At 46.3% G+C, this 18,727-nt stretch overlaps 10 protein-coding genes across 10 annotated transcripts; 6 read left to right on the top strand and 4 right to left on the bottom strand.

The window, feature by feature from the left end:
- The first annotated feature begins 890 nt into the window (after positions 1-890).
- Positions 891-2,077, top strand: F5Y00DRAFT_246876 (uncharacterized protein). The gene is made up of 3 exons (XM_048009221.1): positions 891-1,041; positions 1,143-1,624; positions 1,727-2,077. Exons 1-3 carry the CDS (start codon positions 971-973, stop codon positions 2,002-2,004), a joined length of 831 nt encoding a protein of 276 aa, XP_047861102.1. The 5' UTR covers positions 891-970; the 3' UTR covers positions 2,005-2,077.
- A 100-nt stretch (positions 2,078-2,177) lies between these two features.
- On the top strand, positions 2,178-3,326 carry F5Y00DRAFT_179332 (uncharacterized protein). Its single transcript, XM_048004982.1, has 3 exons — positions 2,178-2,414; positions 2,482-2,532; positions 2,621-3,326. The coding sequence occupies exons 1-3, from the start codon at positions 2,350-2,352 to the stop codon at positions 3,246-3,248; spliced, it is 744 nt and encodes a 247-aa protein (XP_047861101.1). The 5' UTR covers positions 2,178-2,349; the 3' UTR covers positions 3,249-3,326.
- Positions 3,327-3,740: 414 nt separating this feature from the next.
- On the top strand, positions 3,741-5,913 carry F5Y00DRAFT_179326 (uncharacterized protein). Its single transcript, XM_048004981.1, has one exon. The coding sequence runs from the start codon at positions 4,165-4,167 to the stop codon at positions 5,230-5,232; it is 1,068 nt and encodes a 355-aa protein (XP_047861100.1). The 5' UTR covers positions 3,741-4,164; the 3' UTR covers positions 5,233-5,913.
- A 435-nt stretch (positions 5,914-6,348) lies between these two features.
- Positions 6,349-8,439, bottom strand: F5Y00DRAFT_179316 (nucleolar complex-associated protein 3). Its single transcript, XM_048004980.1, has one exon. It carries the CDS (start codon positions 8,391-8,393, stop codon positions 6,354-6,356), a length of 2,040 nt encoding a protein of 679 aa, XP_047861099.1. The 5' UTR covers positions 8,394-8,439; the 3' UTR covers positions 6,349-6,353.
- Positions 8,440-8,629: 190 nt separating this feature from the next.
- F5Y00DRAFT_179285 (60S ribosome subunit biogenesis protein NIP7) lies at positions 8,630-9,551 on the top strand. Its single transcript, XM_048004979.1, has 2 exons — positions 8,630-8,935; positions 9,059-9,551. The coding sequence occupies exons 1-2, from the start codon at positions 8,710-8,712 to the stop codon at positions 9,394-9,396; spliced, it is 564 nt and encodes a 187-aa protein (XP_047861098.1). The 5' UTR covers positions 8,630-8,709; the 3' UTR covers positions 9,397-9,551.
- A 4-nt stretch (positions 9,552-9,555) lies between these two features.
- On the bottom strand, positions 9,556-11,543 carry F5Y00DRAFT_179281 (glutamate 5-kinase). Its single transcript, XM_048004978.1, has 5 exons — positions 11,387-11,543; positions 11,239-11,280; positions 10,831-11,129; positions 10,505-10,775; positions 9,556-10,452 (listed from the first exon to the last, which is right to left on the bottom strand). The coding sequence occupies exons 1-5, from the start codon at positions 11,412-11,414 to the stop codon at positions 9,707-9,709; spliced, it is 1,386 nt and encodes a 461-aa protein (XP_047861097.1). The 5' UTR covers positions 11,415-11,543; the 3' UTR covers positions 9,556-9,706.
- A 29-nt stretch (positions 11,544-11,572) lies between these two features.
- F5Y00DRAFT_179270 (peptidase M76 family-domain-containing protein) lies at positions 11,573-12,888 on the top strand. Its single transcript, XM_048004976.1, has 2 exons — positions 11,573-12,392; positions 12,469-12,888. The coding sequence occupies exons 1-2, from the start codon at positions 11,820-11,822 to the stop codon at positions 12,694-12,696; spliced, it is 801 nt and encodes a 266-aa protein (XP_047861096.1). The 5' UTR covers positions 11,573-11,819; the 3' UTR covers positions 12,697-12,888.
- F5Y00DRAFT_179274 (Pkinase-domain-containing protein) lies at positions 12,682-14,396 on the bottom strand. Its single transcript, XM_048004977.1, has 3 exons — positions 14,191-14,396; positions 13,135-14,115; positions 12,682-13,066 (listed from the first exon to the last, which is right to left on the bottom strand). Exons 1-3 carry the CDS (start codon positions 14,293-14,295, stop codon positions 12,935-12,937), a joined length of 1,218 nt encoding a protein of 405 aa, XP_047861095.1. The 5' UTR covers positions 14,296-14,396; the 3' UTR covers positions 12,682-12,934.
- A 1,646-nt stretch (positions 14,397-16,042) lies between these two features.
- F5Y00DRAFT_179227 (Tim10/DDP family zinc finger-domain-containing protein) lies at positions 16,043-16,629 on the top strand. Its single transcript, XM_048004974.1, has 2 exons — positions 16,043-16,270; positions 16,367-16,629. Exons 1-2 carry the CDS (start codon positions 16,184-16,186, stop codon positions 16,523-16,525), a joined length of 246 nt encoding a protein of 81 aa, XP_047861094.1. The 5' UTR covers positions 16,043-16,183; the 3' UTR covers positions 16,526-16,629.
- On the bottom strand, positions 16,630-18,146 carry F5Y00DRAFT_179228 (coiled-coil domain-containing protein 55-domain containing protein). The gene has a single exon (XM_048004975.1). It carries the CDS (start codon positions 17,977-17,979, stop codon positions 16,759-16,761), a length of 1,221 nt encoding a protein of 406 aa, XP_047861093.1. The 5' UTR covers positions 17,980-18,146; the 3' UTR covers positions 16,630-16,758.
- Positions 18,147-18,727: the final 581 nt, after the last annotated feature.

Genomic DNA, 18,727 nt, shown 5'->3' with positions numbered 1-18,727 from the left:
TGGACGTCCGGGAGGTCTGCAACCAGCTATTGGTAAGGCGCCCAATGTCCGAATATGATGCAAGATTGGAAGACGTAGGTATGGGTATGCACAACGGAATACGATGCGATTATGTTCTAAGCTAATCGTGATAAATTATACATAACATACATATATGTCGGTAGGGAAAGTCAACTTACTTTAGCGGGTCTAGGCTGCAGGGTCAGGCTAGATACCGAGGTCCTGGTCTGTCGTGTTGCCAGGCTGCCAGGGCAAGCAGTTAGGCGTCGTCCTCCACTTAAATACCTGTAGATGGTATGCAGTGTAGGTACACTACCATCTACATAGCAGTTGAAGTTCTAGAAACGCCCGCTTCTAGGCAAATACATATTAAGTGAACTGACCAGATGTCTTTGCCTTTTGAGATTGTTCTGGTTTGTAAAAAGGTGTATCCTTCTCTCCATTTCTTTGGATAGTATTAAATTCAACACAAAAGGTGCTTAAACATGGTCGCAAATACGGATTATATACCTACCTAATCTTTTGCCCATAGGTACCTAGGTAAGGTACTTACACGCATACTGGGATGTACGCAATGCATTTGATCATCCCCAGCTTAAAGTTCTTATAATATTGAAGAACGCATATGCATTTCGATGGTTGGTAGGTATCAGGTAATTCTAAAATTTAACTAGCAGACATCAAACCGCCTAACGCAAGGCACACTGTAAGTGTGCATAATAGCTTCAAGCATTTACTAACTAACTTCAATAGGTATACTATCTTAGTTGGCCGAGTTAGCCGTATTACATGTATGGTAGGCAGTGTACCTCTTATGCACATACAAAAGCGGAACAGGTGGGCTGTGAGGGACTCGGTTACGGGTATTAAAACACATAAATATTGAAATAGGTACATACTATGCCACCTACATGTAGGTAAACAACAAGTGCCTGAGAATATCCGTATCCCCAAGTCCCAAGTGTTAGAAATGGGATTCGATGCCCTATCAAGGCTAAAAAGCGCTCGAGTAGCCACAGGAGAGTACCTCAAAGAAAAATGGTAACATTTCCACATTTCCCCTTCGTCCATTAAACGCCGCTTGTTCAAAGGCCCGCACTATTTCCAATATTTGAGCGTCTAACACACGATTTGCTGAACAGGGAACATAGAAAATCACGGAGTTCTTCGGAGATAGAGGAGGATGTAGTCAAAGCCGAAGAAGAACGTCGTCGCCGGGAAAAGAACGAATTTCTCAACCTGGTTTTGGCGAAGATTACTGAGGAGTCAGCTATCGGGATGCCGCCGTTACAATGGGATCCGATTACGCCTCATAGGGCTGTCTTCTTAATCACCACGCTTATCGAGTTCGGCAGATTTGAACTGTCCAAAAATACGTACAAGTTGCTTGCTAAACATGTCGGTATGAGCCAAAATAGTGTTAGCCACTGGGCATTATGCGTGATTGACCGCCGCTTCAACCCTTCTTACTGTTACGACTTGATGAGTGATCAGATGGCACTTAACGCTATTGGCAAAAGCTACTTCCGGGTAACTGAGATTACCCCAGAATACATCCAAACATGGAGCTCATGTTATTATATCGGGGAGACGACAAAATCTCATGAAGAGATACAAAGAATAGGTAAGTACCTAGGTAGGCGCTGAGACGGAAGCGCTAAATTCTTTTGCCAAATTCTTTTGCCAAATTCTTTTGCCAAATTCTTTTGCTAATATAGAGCTCTAGGAGCCAATCACATGTCGACTCACCCGCGCTACAACCTCTTAACAAGCAATTGTCAGGACATGGCAGAAAGTCTTGTAAGAGAGTTATGCGACGGCAGGATAATCAGTCAAGCCAAACTAAGCGAAGAAATATCTTTGGTGTCCCCGAAGATAGCCTTAGACTTGATGGTAGCGCGGTTAAGGTCCAAGATAGAAGTTTTAGATGAGCATGAGGATAGTGATACTGTGAAAGAAGATGTGGATACTATCAAAGGGCTATGGCGTAAAGTCCATCGATGATCAATACTGATATTTTACCATAACGGTCAGGAAGATAGGGATAATATACATATCGTACGTACTTAATGCATAGGTAATTTGTAAAGTAAAAAATAAAGGTATAAATTTCTACGACGACTTACAGGTAAGGTTTTGTCTGTTTGATATTTTGAGACTTAGGCTCGTGCACAGACCAACAAATCCATATTAGGTTCAATAGGTGCGACGCGATTCCACCAAGAAACTTATTTCAGTTTCTGAAACAATTACGAATATACAACAGCAGCGAGAAGTACAAACTTAAGTATCTGTCACAGTAGCGGGGGTGGATTGCATACTTTCTTCGTCAGCTTGGACTACCTATGCATGAAGATGGAAAGGAGAAAGAAAATCGTCTATCAGCTTGATACGCCCTATTCAGCTGTATCATGGTACGAAACACAGGCCTCTAGCTTTTCCATTCCTATAAATTTAATTCACCTAGACTAACGATGCCAGGCCTAGCGTTACTATTGATGACCAAGAAACCATCTTAGAACTTCTGTGCAAGTGAGTCAAGAGTCCCCCAGATCATTCTCCGCGTCTAAGAACCCGGAAGAGTCATATCTGTGTCCTCTATGCTAACACATTAGAGTAGCTTGCTTACACCTCTGGGTCAATACCGCTCAGAGTATGTTAAGTTGTCAAAAGGCAAACGCGATAAGAAACGGAAACGCAAAGTTCCAACCACATGTTCTGGAGACATTTTGCCCCCTCCTTCTCCGGAGTTAAAGTCGTATGTAGACGTCGGACTTACAACCGTCACGCGTCATCTACAGGAGTTAGCATGTAAAGCACAAGCTGTGGAGACCAATTCGGACGACAAACTCCCTACTCAGGATGTTTCTCGCCGCCCCTATTCAGCTATCTTCGTAGCCCGATCTGGACAACCAAACGTTCTTAATGGACATCTCCCACAAATGGCAGCAGTTGCTTCGAAATCACATCCTGAGCAGACGCCTATCAGGCTAGTAGGATTATCAAAGTCATGTGAGGATCGTCTATCCGAGTCGCTGGGTATACCCCGTGTTTCCTGCATTGGAATCCGCGAAGGTGCCCCTGATTCCAAGGCGTTAATTGAATTCACGGCCAAGCATGTTCCTCCCATTAATATACCGTGGATGGAAGAGGCGAAGAAAGCGGAATACAAGGCGACTAATATCAACACGATTGAGACGTTCGTGGGTACTAAGAAGCAGCATAACCGTGGATTGCCTGGGCAATGATATTAGTTGGTCTATTGGCCACGTTCAACAGCTGAATATACCCGTCTAAAGAACGTCCCATTCTGGATATGAAGTTCCTTACCTGAGCGAGATATGGAAATCAAAGTGATTATATGTCCCCGTATGCCATACCAGATTTACAAAACACTAATGGTCTAGATGTTCATTTTTATCAGATCACAACCTTCTACCCACCCAAGTAGCCTTTGCCTAGCTGATTTCGTTTGCACTTGCGTGGGTGCCTGCATTTGCAAACACCAGTCTGAACCGGAGTATGTTGCTATATCTAATGTGTATCCTCTTGGTGGATTCAGAGCTAATCGCATTTTAAATAAATAGTCGTGACAGCAGGAAGCGGAAGTAGCAGACGCAAATTCACGATACTATTAAAACATGAATTAGTAAAGGGGGGTGTAAGTAAGTACATAACCTCCTAACCCAAGAAACCTAAGGTGCCACCTACCTGGGGATTTAAATAGTTGAATGTATCAAAGGAAGGAACCATATGGCTGTCTTTTCTATTGTTTCCGAGGCGATAGCATACATGTACAGGTCCGATTACCTATAGGTACCTAGAGGTGCATAAGGCAAGAACTACCTCTACATTATCCTCTCTGCCTGCACATATTCTACCCCATATTTTACGAGTCCTTTAGGTAAACATCTTATGAGGTTTTGTTTTGACTTTCCCATCCTTATCCTCTTACCAACCTTGACAACCTCAGCAGCTCTGTTGTTGAGCAAGTCGATCCTCCAAACCCACCGTTCTGTATTGTATTTTACACTTTGCACGCTTCTACTCGTAACAACCCTCTGAGGTTGTCATAACCTAGCTCTTACAACTTGACGGAGTTAATTGGACTTTTTGTTCGTGATCACTGAAGAGCCCAAAGAAAAGACGAATTATACCGTCAAGATGTTTGGACGTGGAAATATAGAGGACGCGAAAGAGCTACAGGCTTCTTTCACGCGCGCAAAATCACCTCGGCGCAACAAACGAAGCCAGGACAGGAGAAATGGAATCAACGCACGACAGGGAGGTGCCTTAGCGAACCATCGCCAGCAACAGAACCAATATGGTCAAGGTAGTAGTGTCCAGGGGCGCGCTCAACTGGGTTCAAGTTTAAGAATCCACCCTCGAAATACGGTACTGCATCACCCTATACAATCAACTCAGGGAAGTATTTCCCGAACACCTCGCCCTCATGAAATGCCTGTGTTCCGCGGCACTGGAGAACCACGAGCTGTTCCCACAGAGGGTATATCCCCTTTACAAGGACCCTCTGCCTCACAAAATGTAGCTCTTACGATTTCCACTCTGCAAGAGACATGGCAGAAAAGCATTACCTCCTCTAATGAAGAGGGAAGCACCACATCGAAGCCTCTTAAAGGCGAACTCACGGGGGATTTGACTCAACCACAAGTACAAACAGCCAACAGCCCTCCTCCGCCGCAATTTTGTAGACAAATATTTGGCCCACAGAGTGTAGGCGACCACTTCCAGACCGCTCAAGCCTTGACCCAATCTCCCGATCAGCTACAATTTGCCTATCCATCTCAACCCAATAATAATTTGGTGGACCCTGCTTTGGCATACAGCTCCGATGCTTCTACCTTAGTCTCTCAACGAGCCGTTTCGCACCATTACTCAGAATCTATACAATCCGAGACATCGCTCCTTGATGAAGAGGGTGAGCCGATTAGCCAAGACGTGATGCAATTCACTACTAGGAACGAGGCTCACCAGGATGATGATGTGGCCATGGGTGGCGTGGAGACAAGAAGCAACGTCAGAGTAGGCCTCAAGGCTTCACGATGGAACCCTGACAACCCTGATCATTATCCTGAGAAACATTTTCCTGAGCCCATGCATGTTGATCCGCCAACTCAGGAAAGACGCGGTCCTTCCGTTCCAACCGGCAAAACTGTGGTCAGTGGTATCTCCAAAGGACCCGGTCTCGCAGATTCTCGCTGGGCTTCGTAAAGTCGACTAAGATAGTCGCTACACCGAACCTCAAGTCTCTATTGTGGTTGTACCCATGTTGTTACCAGCCTCATTTCATCTAGGACTGTCAACTAGAGTACCTCGAGTATTCAGTACTTCTGTTCATCTTTATGCGTATGTGAAAGCTCATCTTCGGATTAATTCAGAACATCGACCATACGGGCTTAACGATAACGACGATATGTAATTTTACGCCCCTAAATGTACGACCACCCCCCTCGACTACATACTTACCTACCTAGGTATTAATGTTTTATCAACCGCCACTGTGAGATCCCAGGTAACGAGGAACGAACGCCTATAGGCCAACCCCGGCGAATCCTCCGACGTGTCACTTAAGGCTGTAACCCCTATTCTGTAAATGCGGGGATACGATCATGGAATATCAGTTTCTTTTGTATCGACTTCACTTAACGTATTTTCTGCTAAGTTAGTAGCAGGTAGCTCTCTCTACGAAGCTAGTCGTGTTGTTTTATTTTCACGCTGTCACGCAGATCATGACCTCGTGTAGTTTAGTCTTTCGTTTGTGTTGTTCGTATTCATGTGTGGTACTAATTAGGGGCTTGGGAGCACACAGTAGACTTCGAGATGTCTACATCTATTATATCACGCCTTAGCTCGGCGGTCTTGTACACAGAGGATTAATAATATGTCATGAGCCACGATGCCATTTGTGTTTCTAAAAGTGAAATTGCGAGAATTGGCACTTTAAGCTAATAGGTAGATCAATATGGCGAGAGCAATAATGAAGAAAGACTATGAGCAACAGCAGCCTCCTAACACAAGTGTTCGAAACAACCCGCAAGCCTCATTGACGAAATAAGTTAATCCCATCATGCATAAATTCTTATACTTCCAAATGAGAGGGTTTACACCGCATAGAACGCAAAACGGGAATATTGAAGTCGTGCCATATGAGGAATGCTGTTATCTTCGATGTTCGATGTTCATGTTTAAGAGGCCAAGATACACATCTGTACAAGTATACATGCATAGAAACGAGGTCCATAGATAACATTAGAGGCTAAACTTCGTACATAGATAGATACCTAATTCATGTATCTTTAAACCTCACCCACCCCCCCCTTTCCAAAACCACTCTACTTCTCCGCCAAACTCAGACTCTTCTCCACAATCCCCACGCCCCGTCTAACAGCAGGACAATAATGCCTCCGCAACATCTCCCCCTCCCAGATCGTCGCCGCAAACGGATTACTCGCCTCGGCGCTATCGGCCAGCGGGTTGAACGCGCCGTCGCCCTTGCGCTCCTCCGTGTTCCACAGCGCGGCTATCCGACGCCCGTGCGTCCCCGCCACGTCCGCGAGAAGCGCGAGGAGCGCCTGCGCCGACTTCTCCGGCATGTGCAGGGCCGCTGTCGCGAGCTGCTTTGCGAAAGCTGCTAGGCGGACGGGGGGCACCGAGCGCACGTTCCAGGGGGGCAGGAGGACGGCTGTTAGACAGCGGATTAGTAGGACGGTGGTCGTCTGTAGGTTGACTTTGTTGCCGGATTTCCGGCTCTTGTCGCGGGCTTGGGGCGGCTTGTCTGGGTCGGGGAGATGGAGGGATCGTGCGCCTAGCTCGAGGTCGGGATGCAGGCTAAGGGGGTAGAGGGTCTGGTAGAGGTGTGTTGTGAAAAAGGAGAGGTCGAGATGTAGGTCCGCGCGAGCGTTATGTGCGTCCTGGCCCGCGAGTAATTCGAATGCCGTCGTGGTGCAGAGGAGGGCTTCGCGGGAGGGGTTGCGGACGGGCGTGTCGTCGTCTTCTGCATCTCCTCCCTCTTTGTCTTCCGCGTCGTCTTCCTCAGACGCTTTGCTATGCCGGATAAGGTCCTTCAGCGCCTCGAGGAGGTCACCGAAGAAGTTCTGGTTGATTAAGTGCGCGTATTTAGATAGACCCTCTAGGACAGCGCCCATGAGATGCGGCACTCGCAGCTTAAGGATCCGGAAGTATGTACCAAATACGAGTTTCAAGGTTTCTCCCTCCATGCGATCCCGTTCTTCGTGCTGAACAAGCGCGTCGGCTGTGGCCATATCCTTTTGCAGCGACTTCTGTTCTCTCATCTGTTTCCGCTGCCGCTTAGTCCGGAACTCCCACTTCGACTTTGGCTTTTTGCTAGTATGGCCGTCATCCGGACGTTCCACGGAGTCCTTCGACCCCTTTCCCGAAAAGTCTGATAGTAGTTGGAGGTGAAGGAATAGATTGACAACGCTCTCGTTCACTTGGTACTCTTTGGCTTTCATCATCTTGGAAAGAAGCGAGACTGCTTCCATGGATGGGCGACCCTCCTCATCTTCTTCGAATAGGGTTTCAAGTGCTTGGAGACACTTATTGAAGTCGTCATCGACACGCCTCGTGCTTAGCTTCCCGACTAGTATCTTGACTAGGTCGGATCGGAAGTTAAAATGGGGTACGGCAGTTAACAGGTTGCAAGCACAAGTGATAGCAACACTCGCGACGCCTTGTGCATGACTAGTCTTCGCATGTTTGGTGAGTTCCTTTACGTATGCCTGATAGCCCGAGATGAGACATGTCTCGTAGGTTCGCAACTTTCTCACGTCCTTTGAAAGCTTCTCCTCTGGTCCATCCTCAGCCACAGGTCGTATTCGATAGCCAGGGATAACATCCTTATATACTGTGAGCTGTGTGGCCAAGGCAAGCTTCTGTATCGTCGGAATTCTGGACTGTCCAATCTTGGCTAGGGCCTTGAAGGCGCCAGTATTTTCATCAGGAGTCTCGTTAAGAATTAGAGCTATCTTAGCCAGCTCTTCTTTGGCTTCTAAGATCTGTTGATGCTCGGGTATTTTAGGCTCTTCGGGAGCCTTGCTCTCTTTAGCTTCTTCATCTTCAGACACATCCTCGGCACCATCTAACCAATCCTCGTCGCTTTCAATAGCTTGGAAGTTACTTTCTGGCGCTGATATATGCTGCACACGCCCACCTGGGAGCTTTAGAGGAAGTCGAGTACTCTCTTTCTCCTTTTTCTTCCCTTTCCTCGCTTTAGTCTCATAGTCTTGCTCTAAATCCCAATTTGACGCATTAGTTAAGAATGCTTTCTGGATCTTTGCACCAGACTTCCGAGATGGGCGCTCATAATCTCCGGGGGGAGTAAGCTTCCTTTTCTTTACAGGTCTGGATGCCATTGTGAAAATGTTGAAAAATGATAAAATAAAATAAGATGTTCGCAACTTGTGACATGCGATGCAGAAACTCAGAAACTCAAAACTCAAAAATTCAAAGATTCGCGGCAGACCCCTGTCTATCGGACCCACTATATACGCAGGTACACCAATAGGAATAATTCCGCGGTACCTATCTTCTTTCTATCTTCTTTCACCGCCAAAATTTCCAAGTGGCAGAATTTTTTCCTATGTCTACTGTTCTGAAGTACGCCCCGCGCTCTCTTATGAGGTATAGCATTATCCAATTTACTTGGCGCATACATAAAATACCGTCAAGATGAGGCAGCTTACAGAACAAGAAACGAAAACGCTTTTCGAGAAGCTAGCCAACTATACAGGAAACTCGTTAAAGAACCTAATTGCGCCGCTCGACGATTCGCCCGACGCCGATCGCTATGTCTTCCGTCTGAATCGCGACAGAGTATACTATGTCCTACTCTCCGTCGCCAACTTAGCCACATCGATATCAAGGGATCATCTTGGGTCGCTGGGTATCTGCTTAGGTATGCCAAAAATATTTACCTATAAACTTACCTTTTTCTTCTACCCCCTAAAAATTCATGTCTATACAACACAAGCCTTAGGTAGTTAAGTATAGCTCGCTAACAAGAAACCTTCACGAACAGGCAAGTTCAGCAAGACCGGAAAATTCAGGTTACACATAACAGCGCTGCCTATCCTAGCCGAGCATGCGCGGTATAAGCTATGGATTAAGCCCAATGGCGAGATGCCCTTCCTTTACGGCGGCAACGTCGTCAAGGCCCACGTCGGCCGCTGGTCCGACGACTGCCCCAGCCACCAGGGTATCGTCGTCTACAATATGTCCGACACGCCCCTCGGCTTCGGCGTTACCGCCCGCAGCACCGCCGAGGCCCGTCGCCTCGACCCAACCGGCATCGTATGTTTCAGGCAGGCCGACTGTGGCGAGTATCTCCGAGACGAAGACACCCTATTTGCGAGCTGAGCAGGCATAAATTGGGTGGGGGTGACGGATGTATGTATATACGAGGAGACAAGAAGAAAAAAAGGACGATGGGTAGCTTTTGGCACTAGAAGATGGCCTGGAGTTCGGAATTGGCTTGAGCTTTGTGCATTCAGGGGCGTTTGCGGCTATCTACAAGTAGTTCTATGTGACTTTGGTCTTTTCCACGAGACAATATAAAAACATTCTTGCGATGGTCGATGATCTAGGTATCCCTTATTAAATTTCTTTTTTTGTAGCCATGTAACTCCTTATCTCCTTACGCCGTCAGTCTATGCGGAGTAGCCAGCTTCTATAAGCTAATGTCGTTTTCGTAAGCGGCCACCCCTCCGCTATCGTTCACTTTGTCAAACACAGGTGTCACTGGCCGGCTCTCCCTACGAAGCAAACTTATACTGTCTCGGTCGGCTATGTACTCGCTGTCGGCGTAGCCTAGCAGGGTCTCGATCTGCGTGCTTCGGTGCCCCTTAATTCGGGCGATCTCGGGTGCTGCATAGTTAACCAGTGCTCTCCCGATCTCCACCCCGGGGCCCTCCCAGAGTTTACCATCTGGTCCTGGTTCTGATCGCCGCTCTACGACCACGATGCGAACGGCTTCATGTTGCGCAAAGTTTCCCTCTACGTCTAGAACGCCTACTGGAAGAAGGCCGGCTTTGTCTGAAAGGGCGCGGTGAGCGCCAACATCGATGTAAATCGTGCCATGCGGCGCTAGGCCGTGAAGGATCCAGAAGTAGCGATCTCTGATCGGTTGAGAGAGCGGGAGAAATCGCGTGTGTAACGGTGGTTTCTCTAGTGCGTTAAGGGCTAGAGATGCTGTGGACCTTGATAGAGGATCTTCCGCATCGTCATCTACCACGGGTGTATGTACTGACGATGTGCATTTCTTGCTAGCTTGCAAATAGCGAACAATTTTGACAATATTTCCCGGTGAGGATGATCGAGTGATGACCGTGGTGACGCCAGCAGATGTTGCGAGCCTAGCAGCAACGATCTTTGTGCTCATACCGCCGGTTCCTAAGGAAGATCCAGCACTGGATACTAAGATCGCATTAATAATATTGACCAATGTTCTACGCGATTATAGCCTTACCATCCGCACGTATTTCCCCAATATCTTCCACCACCTCTATGGGTTTAGCATCGGGATTTGTCCGCGGATTCTTGTCGTACAAGCAGTCGACATCCGTCATTAGAAAAAGGAAATTGGCATGAACCATAGCCGCAGTGATGGCAGATAGCGTGTCATTATCGCCAAACTTGATCTCAGCAACTGCTAAAGTGTCGTTTTCGTTTACGATGGGTATAACACCCATCTCTAAGAGCTCCAAAATAGTATTCTGAGCATTTAGATACTTTGTCCGCTGCAGTATACATTAGTAGGTATACCTCCCTTGACCACAATCTTTTTTTACTTACATCAGCAATATCATTTCTGGTTATGAGAATCTGAGAGATGGGCTGGCGTAGATGTCCAAATAGACTATCCCATAGACTCATCAAGCGACATTGGCCAATAGCTGCCAGCGCTCGTAGCTTGGATAGGTGCTTTGGTCTCTTGTCGATGTCCATCCGCTGAAGACCGACGCCAATGGCGCCAGAGGATACGATGATGACCTTATGACCATCTTTCCGGAGCTTCACAGCTGTCTCGACAATAAGAGTCAAGATCGACAACAGAGGCTCATGTGTCTTCTCATCAACGATGGAACTGGTTCCTACGTGTAAGTTAGTTCAATATTGACCTGTTCGCTTATGCATTGTTACATAAAGTGATTGCTCGAGGAATAAAAACTTGAACCCAAGACTTCGACGATTTTGACTCACCAAGTTTAATAACCACTACAAGTGGCTTAGGGCCCTTCATATCTAGCAACACATTAACGATGGCGTCTTCGAAGCAGGATATTTAGAAAGATAACATATCGTTTAACAGCCAATCTCCTTTTCTTATCAAATAAAAATCATGACTTACAAGGCGTTGGGCCCCCTGGATCCGCCATGGCTGTCAAGGGCGTGTTGGCGACTTACAGGGAATAATTCTTGTGGAGAATTAAGAATTCGGTATACGATTTACGGGTTTTGCTATGTAATAACTGTCATCATTGGACAGCAACCACGAGCTGAGAGAGGTCCTTTCCGCTTACACTTCGGTGGAACCCCAGCCGAGATCGGAAATTCTAAAAAGGCTGATCCGGAACCCGACCTTGCCATTGCTGTTAACCTAGTCCGTACCTAAAGGTACCTATTCCGTTATTCCGCGCTAGATTTAACGGACCGCAAAAAGATCGCGAGTTACATAGTAGTTGCTTACCCGGACCTGGAAATTAACAGCCGTCATTCCAACAAAGTTCACACGCAGTGGACCTTGTCTGAACTTCCAACGGCAACAGCAAATCCATTCCACAATGTCGTCACAACCGCAACCGTCAGAACCCTCGAAACCCACTTCCTCTCCCTCTCCCTCCTCAACAACATCCTCAGGCGCGCTCCCGCGCAACGTCGAAAACGACCCAGCACGAACCGGCTTCGACCCGCAGACAGCCTGGTGGGTCAACTACTTCAAGATCCTAACGGGCGGCGTGACCGACGAAGGCATATTCCACTACCGCGAGTGGCGGTACCGGGTGCACGAGGAGCGCGACTGCAAGCGGTGCGAGGAGTTTCGGGACTGGGCGTTTGCGCAGTCGCCGACCGTGCGCTTCATGCGCGAGAAGGTCGAGGCCCTGAACGGACGTCTCGACAAGGATAACGTCGTGTGCCGCCGGTGTCCCGCCCGCCTTACGGATGACGGCCAGGTCCATCGGTCTTCTGGCGGGTTTAGTCCCGACCATGGTATTTTGATATGTGCTAATGAGGTCCGGAATCGTGGACACCTGGAGGACACCCTGGCTCATGAGATGGTGCATGCTTGGGACCATTTAAGGTGGAAGGTCGACTGGATGGGCGATAAGGACTTGAAGCATGCGGCGTGTACAGAGGTATTGCTGCTCCTTTTCTTTCCGTGTTTGATATGAAAATACAAAATACGCAAGCCTTACTAACATGGTACTCCAGATCCGAGCAGCAATGCTGAGCGGCGAGTGTAGATGGGCTAGGGAGGCGTGGACGAGAGGGAACTGGAAGTTAACACAGCAGTTCCAAGACTGTGTGAGGAAGCGGGCAGCACAATCCGTGTTAGCTCGGCCGCGATGTAAAGACGACGTACAAGCAGTCAAAGTGGTAAACCAAGTGTGGGAGTCATGTTTTTCGGACACGCGGCCCTTCGACGAGGTTTACAGATGAGCGAAACCAATCCAAAACTCGCTTTCGAGCAAATGCTGTATTTATCACCTGTACTATAATTACCCTCCCGTCGGGACTCTAGCCAGGCGGCGAATAAGGTCTGTGTCTGTAACTTCAAATCATGGTACGCAATAACATCCGACTCCCCTAAGCATGCAAATTCCCCAGCCCGATTAATCCATCACCCGAACGCCTCGCCTTGCCTAAACATACATGTGAATTCATTCCAATTAATTCGTTATTTTTCGCTAGAACGATCCTTCTTTTCCCTATTTGAGGCACGCTCTCCCCTAATGCAGTGCTTGACAATCCATGGGTGCGTCTGGACCTGTTCCAACGGTATCCTTTTTTGAGGGTCGAGAACCAGTAGCTATGTACGTGTGTTAGTGGAAATATTCATCTGTGTGGGGAGAGAGTGTGTGTTTAGGTAGCTCTCACCTTCTTGATAAGATCCCTTGCTTCAGGGCTAACAAACGACGGGATAGTCATGTCTGCCTTCGCAATTCTCCTTTGCGTCATGACTGGCGTGTCTTCGAACGGTGCTTCTCCCACCAGAAACTCGTACGTCAACACACCTAAACTCCATAGGTCCACCTTCTCGTCGTAGTAGTTATCCGAGCTGCCAGGTTTGATCATCTCGGGCGGGAGGTAATCAAGAGTACCACACATGGTCTGGCGACGACTATTCGGTGCATGTACGCTCCAGCCAAAATCGGAGATCTTAATCTCGCCGTGAATCCCCATAAGAATGTTCTCCGGCTTGATGTCCCGATGGATGACGTGCTTGCGGTGCAGGTATCTCAGGGCGCTCGCCATCTGGGCGATGTACTGCGAAGCTTTCCACTCGGGGAATCGCTGCTCCCTCCTAAGGTGCTTATACAGCTCGCCCTTACCCGCAAACTCCAGAATCAAGAAGACTCGCTTGCTGTCGTGAAAGTGACCAAACAGCTGTAAGATGTTGGGATGCCTCAAGTTGCTCTGGATCTCGATTTCTCGCCGCACCTGCTTCTCAACTCGACCCTGCTCTAACTCTTTCTTGTGAAGCACCTTCAAGGCACAAATATAGCCGCTTGTCCGCTCTCGTGCTAAATAAACTCTTCCGAATTTACCTTTCCCTAATGGTTTCCCAATCTCGAACATGCCAAGATGGAACTCTTTTGGTAGGAATGGCTGGTCAATAAGAGACGCCGACTTCCGCTCAACCAGCTCCTTTTCATCGGATGATGTCTTTGATACCGTAGTAACAGTAGGAAGTGGTTTCCTAGTAGGTGAGGGAGGTGGTGCACCTTTATTACGTTGTGCAGCCTGTGATGGGAGGGTGACTGTAGTAACGGTATTTGCGCTCTGCGCTTGAAGAGCGACCTTAAAGAGGTTTGGACGACTCGAACCATGTACTGTTTGTGTTGTACTCCCAATGGTCTGTACACATAGTCGCAATCATAAGTCAGCCGTCTGATTTTCACACCTAGGGAATATGGCGGTGATGGGACAAACCTTTGGTTTTTGGTAATCGTTCTCATCATTGACGGACAAACGCCCAAATTGGGATTCCAGTGTTCGAGCTGCCATGGTTTCCAGCTTGATAGGTCGCTCTATCATTAGATCGAAGGGCTTAGGGAAATGTGAGGTTATTCGCTTGTCAATTGAATGACTTTCAAGAAATAGGAATCGGAGTTGATAATTGGAGAAATAAATGCTGGCATTGTTATTAGCAAATAACCCCTTGTTGACGCAGCAACCATTGAGACCCATAATTAACCCCCCAAAAATACTGTGGTAAATCCCTGTCTGGCAGGTACATAGTACGTTCTAGACAGGTTAGGTGCTTCCATATCAATCTCAGCAGAGGTAGCCATCCGTATGCGAGGTGCAACTCATTTATTTTAGGAAAATTTAAAATTAACCAATTGATTAAAAGAATACCTATTTATATTCACTCTACGTTCCCAGGCACTTTACACAACTTTTATTTGAAAATTATGACTCGTGAGTCAGGTACGAGATAACTACAGTACAATATCGTTACAGCAGTGGTCAAGCCAAATAAGAACCCTGTAAGGTCCGCTATCCAAAAAAGTAGCCAATTAGATCTAACCAATACAAATTTTACTGTCATTGGAACCCCACCAATTTAAGAGGCTAAACGAAGCAAAGCCGGTGAGTTATAGCACTATACACACTAACTAGGTACTCTCAATGTGAATGAAGCAAGACATGTATAAATCAAGCCATAAAAATGATGCGGTTCTGGAAGGAAAGTCAAACATAGAAAGTGGTGTCGATATAACTAAGTTAAAGGAAACAGCTGAGGATAAAATGTCCAGACCCCCAACATCCCATTTTAGAGATCAACATGCATACTTCTAACTCATCTCCCAGGACTTCAACAACCATTCCAATCTATGCAATATAAACCGTATATTATGACTTCCCGCAAGTTTGAACGGTCGTTTCAAATAGTTCTAGAAATGCTACAGTCGCATTAGGATCCAGCTTCATAAGGCTGACTATCTACCGTCCACTATCTACCCACCTCAAATATGTGTACAACTTATGTACTATTTACAGTCCTCGGCCAATTTCTATCCCGTGTATTAGTATACTTCAGATGGGAAAATCAACCGAAACCACAGTGAATTAGTGGAAATCAATACACGTCCTCTTTATTGTCAGCTGAATCAGTGTATGCGTACTCGGCGCTCCAACATTCGCATTCACTCCACCGAACAGAAACCAACTAGCCGGTAGTGAGGGTACTCGTCTGACTCTGCCCTGGATTTCAGCGTTGATAGTAAAAACGTTGGTGTTCTTTAGGAGATCGCATTATATCTGACTGAAGTGTAGGGCGCCTTTTCCATGATAATCAGCGTCTACTTAACCATCGTGATCATAAAAACGTAGTGTGAAAAAGAAAGCCAACTACGTCGTCGAGCTAGGTCAGGTTAACGAGGATATGCCACAACCCTTTAGAATATCTCATATTGTATCTTCAATATATTTGGCATTGGGCAATAATTCTCTAAGCGGTCTTCTGATAAGATGAACCACTGTGACCATCCCTGAAAAAGGCAAGTAATTCATAGATAATATGGAAACCATTGCAAGGCATCAAGAGGTACTAGAAGATACATTTGACGCAAATTAATCACAGAAGGAAATAAGTCTTTAGAAAGGGTCAAGACTATCGTTAAGTTGGCGATATATTCGAATAGCGAAGCCACATCTATATACGTCATAAGTACTTAAGATAAGGACCCAAGCCACAATCAATCGCCCACCACTGCGCCAAGACCTTTAGCACACCTGCAGTTTAGGTACTTCAATAGTGTAACTACCGTGCAAAATAATCAATGAAGCTTCAACTTTTTCGAGAAGCTCCATCTAATCCCACCAAGACAATCCGGGACTCTAATTAGCCTCACCACCGGCCGTAACCACGTCCCATATAAAAAAGACTCAGGTTACAGAAGCAAATAATAAGCCCATCATGGACTCCTCCGGATCTATTAAGGCAGAGGTCATCAAGCAAGTCAAGACCCAATACGCCCTGGAAAACGCAAGACTACTAATCGAGGTACGTATTAGAAATAAACGCCTATCCATCCGCACATGCTAATCCCGAAAACCCGTCTGAGATGCAAGTGGACTAACCCGATATGCTACCATGCAGAAGATCAACGAGCACTGCTTCGAGAGGTGCGTGCCCAAGCCGGGCCCCTCGATGTCGAGCGGCGAGTCGACCTGTTTCACCCAGTGCATGGAGAAGTACATGTCGGCATGGAACTCAGTAAGCACGACATACATCGACAGATTGCGACGGGAGCAGTGAGCTAGACCTCCGTCTTGGAGGCTGCATCGCAAATGTCAACTCGCCCCTACTCGATGTACATTAGAATCCGCCATGTTGCGAGCCGTAGCCGGCAATGGGAAGAAATGGAGGGGCGTTCTCACGGTGGCATCGGGACAGCGGAAGCATAGAATGTACAATATTATCAAGGCCGCTGTATCGCGACGGAGGTATCCCGTCTTGAATAGAAGATAGGGTGGAGACGGACACTCTGCTCACGACGTTTCTGCGGCAGCTTTCTTCTTGGCTTCCTCAGCCTCTCTCTTACGTGCTAGGTATCTCTCGCGCGCGCTCGAGACGTCGGTCTCGGTCTTGCGGCTCTTGGACGCGCGTTCGATCTTTTGCCTCTCCTCTTCCTCCTCGGCGAGGGATCTCTTGAGAGACTGTTCTAATTGCGCCTCGAGCATGCGAGATTGCCTTTCGCGCATAGCTTGCTTGCCGCCAGAACCGACAAAGTTGCGAGATTGGCCCTTGTCGTCCCTGCGGTCTGGGCCCTTGCCCGCGTCTCTTCGAGGTTCCTGTCGTTTTGGTGCGCCTAGGTTGAGACCTCCCTTTAGCAGCTCGCGTTTATCCACTACTTGGCCATCTTCGTTGATGGCAATTTTACCGCCCTTCTCGTTGATTTCTCTTGCCACATCTGCGTCCGTCTTGACTTTCTCTTCCGACACATCTTCGTCCTCTTTCGGCCCGGTTTTCGCGCGCTCCTCCGCCGCCTTGATAACTTCAGCGTGTCGTTTATCGCCCCTTTCCAGTAGATCCTTGTAGAATGCAGTCATGCCACCACCTTTATTTTTCTTGGCTTCCTCCTCCTCGCGCCTACGCTCCTCTTCTTCAATGCGCCTATTCTCCTCTTGTTGTTTCTTGTACGCTTCCGTGACGAATTTCTCCTTGTCTGCGTACTCTTCGCCTTCTTCCGCCCGTTCTCGCGCGATCTTCTTCTCTTCGGCAATTAGGGCGTCGCGCTTCCGTACGGCGGCAGACGCCATCAAGTTCTTCATGTACTTGGGTTTGCGCTCAATATCTTCCTGTGTGGCCTTCTTCTCCGGCTTCAGGGAATCGTAGACCGCATCGTAATCGTATATCGATGGATCCAACTCCTCGGCGGCTTGTTGGTGTTTACGCGACTCCAGAGAGCTTGATAGGTCTCCAAACATGGAAATTTGGGGCTTTTTGCTCTTGCCGTTCAAAGATTTGGTAGGTAGGCCATTTTTCAACTTTGGAGGGGGCTTCTTATTTGATTGATGACCAGGCGATGCTGTTGTGAAATCGTCCAGCTCTGATATCTCGGTAGCTTGAGGGCCATCAGCTGAACCGTTCGCATCGTCGTCTGATCCATCATCATCGCCAAACATTGGTTTCCTTTTCGGGGGAGCAGGTTTCGAAGCGCCCGGCTTCTTGGCGAGGTTTAAGCCAAAAGATAGCCCTGGCTTACTCATATTTGCAGTGTCTGACCTTTGTGTATGAAAAGTTGTTCCAGTCGATGGTGAAGCTGTCTTTAGAAAGGTGGCGCGGAGGGTCCACTGTGTTACCGGCAATGTACATACATATGTACAAAGTAGACGCTAAAGGATAGCAATTCCGATTACGGATGTCCCTTTTAAAAGTTTTTTCCATAGGCAAATTAGACCCACCTATCAGCCACCTGTCAGGGCTTGGCACTAGTTGTTGCAAGTGTTAAATTATTAATTATAATACATTAATTAGTAAATTTATATACGATTATTAGCTACGTTTTAAATGACTTGTAATTAAATTAAAATAAATTATAAAAATTAAAATTATATATTGTTAAAATTATTAACGTTATTAATATTTTTTTAATTTATTTCGTTTATTTTTAAAGTTATATTTATTTAAATAATAATTTTTTTTATACGTTATTTTTTTAAGTTTTAACTTTTTTTATATTTGTTTTTATTTTTAAGTTTAATGATTTTTTATATATAAATAAAGATTTTTTTAATTTAATTTTAAATAAATTATTATAATAATTTTTTTTAATATTTTAATTAAATTTAAATAATTTTAAGTTTAATTTTTAAAGTTTTTTATTTAATAATTAATTTTTTTATATAAAATTAATATTATTTAATAACGTTTAAATCGAAAAAATTAATATATTATAATATACGTATAATTTAAAATAATTTATACGTTTTAATTTAAATTTAATAAACGTAAATA

This window comes from Daldinia vernicosa (assembly GCF_022497035.1).
Source record: "Daldinia vernicosa strain CBS 139.73 unplaced genomic scaffold F5Y00scaffold_60, whole genome shotgun sequence".
NCBI classification, from domain to species: Eukaryota; Fungi; Ascomycota; class Sordariomycetes; order Xylariales; family Hypoxylaceae; genus Daldinia; species Daldinia vernicosa.
The sequence above is the reverse complement of the archived record's forward strand: the minus strand, read 5'-3'. Positions and strand labels throughout refer to the sequence as shown.

What these genes read in the sequence shown, in the direction of transcription:
- F5Y00DRAFT_246876 (XM_048009221.1), top strand. Translation starts at nt 971, where the DNA reads ATGGGATTCGATGCCCTATCAAGGCTAAAAAGCGCTCGAGTAGCCACA. An exon ending in GAGTACCTCAAAGAAAAATG is followed by an intron (nt 1,042 to 1,142) that starts GTAACATTTCCA and finishes TTTGCTGAACAG; the next exon opens with GGAACATAGAAAATCACGGA. An exon ending in TGAAGAGATACAAAGAATAG is followed by an intron (nt 1,625 to 1,726) that starts GTAAGTACCTAG and finishes ATAGAGCTCTAG; the next exon opens with GAGCCAATCACATGTCGACT.
- F5Y00DRAFT_179332 (XM_048004982.1), top strand. Translation starts at nt 2,350, where the DNA reads ATGAAGATGGAAAGGAGAAAGAAAATCGTCTATCAGCTTGATACGCCC. An exon ending in CCCTATTCAGCTGTATCATG is followed by an intron (nt 2,415 to 2,481) that starts GTACGAAACACA and finishes TAACGATGCCAG; the next exon opens with GCCTAGCGTTACTATTGATG. An exon ending in ATCTTAGAACTTCTGTGCAA is followed by an intron (nt 2,533 to 2,620) that starts GTGAGTCAAGAG and finishes ACATTAGAGTAG; the next exon opens with CTTGCTTACACCTCTGGGTC.
- F5Y00DRAFT_179326 (XM_048004981.1), top strand. Translation starts at nt 4,165, where the DNA reads ATGTTTGGACGTGGAAATATAGAGGACGCGAAAGAGCTACAGGCTTCT.
- F5Y00DRAFT_179316 (XM_048004980.1), bottom strand. Translation starts at nt 8,393, where the DNA reads ATGGCATCCAGACCTGTAAAGAAAAGGAAGCTTACTCCCCCCGGAGAT.
- F5Y00DRAFT_179285 (XM_048004979.1), top strand. Translation starts at nt 8,710, where the DNA reads ATGAGGCAGCTTACAGAACAAGAAACGAAAACGCTTTTCGAGAAGCTA. An exon ending in GTCGCTGGGTATCTGCTTAG is followed by an intron (nt 8,936 to 9,058) that starts GTATGCCAAAAA and finishes CTTCACGAACAG; the next exon opens with GCAAGTTCAGCAAGACCGGA.
- F5Y00DRAFT_179281 (XM_048004978.1), bottom strand. Translation starts at nt 11,414, where the DNA reads ATGGCGGATCCAGGGGGCCCAACGCCTT. An exon ending in TCCAGGGGGCCCAACGCCTT is followed by an intron (nt 11,281 to 11,386) that starts GTAAGTCATGAT and finishes ATGTGTTGCTAG; the next exon opens with ATATGAAGGGCCCTAAGCCA. An exon ending in TGGGGAAATACGTGCGGATG is followed by an intron (nt 10,453 to 10,504) that starts GTAAGGCTATAA and finishes ATGCGATCTTAG; the next exon opens with TATCCAGTGCTGGATCTTCC.
- F5Y00DRAFT_179270 (XM_048004976.1), top strand. Translation starts at nt 11,820, where the DNA reads ATGTCGTCACAACCGCAACCGTCAGAACCCTCGAAACCCACTTCCTCT. An exon ending in AGCATGCGGCGTGTACAGAG is followed by an intron (nt 12,393 to 12,468) that starts GTATTGCTGCTC and finishes ATGGTACTCCAG; the next exon opens with ATCCGAGCAGCAATGCTGAG.
- F5Y00DRAFT_179274 (XM_048004977.1), bottom strand. Translation starts at nt 14,295, where the DNA reads ATGATAGAGCGACCTATCAAGCTGGAAACCATGGCAGCTCGAACACTG. An exon ending in ACGATTACCAAAAACCAAAG is followed by an intron (nt 14,116 to 14,190) that starts GTTTGTCCCATC and finishes CTATGTGTACAG; the next exon opens with ACCATTGGGAGTACAACACA. An exon ending in CAAGGGATCTTATCAAGAAG is followed by an intron (nt 13,067 to 13,134) that starts GTGAGAGCTACC and finishes ACACGTACATAG; the next exon opens with CTACTGGTTCTCGACCCTCA.
- F5Y00DRAFT_179227 (XM_048004974.1), top strand. Translation starts at nt 16,184, where the DNA reads ATGGACTCCTCCGGATCTATTAAGGCAGAGGTCATCAAGCAAGTCAAG. An exon ending in ACGCAAGACTACTAATCGAG is followed by an intron (nt 16,271 to 16,366) that starts GTACGTATTAGA and finishes GCTACCATGCAG; the next exon opens with AAGATCAACGAGCACTGCTT.
- F5Y00DRAFT_179228 (XM_048004975.1), bottom strand. Translation starts at nt 17,979, where the DNA reads ATGAGTAAGCCAGGGCTATCTTTTGGCTTAAACCTCGCCAAGAAGCCG.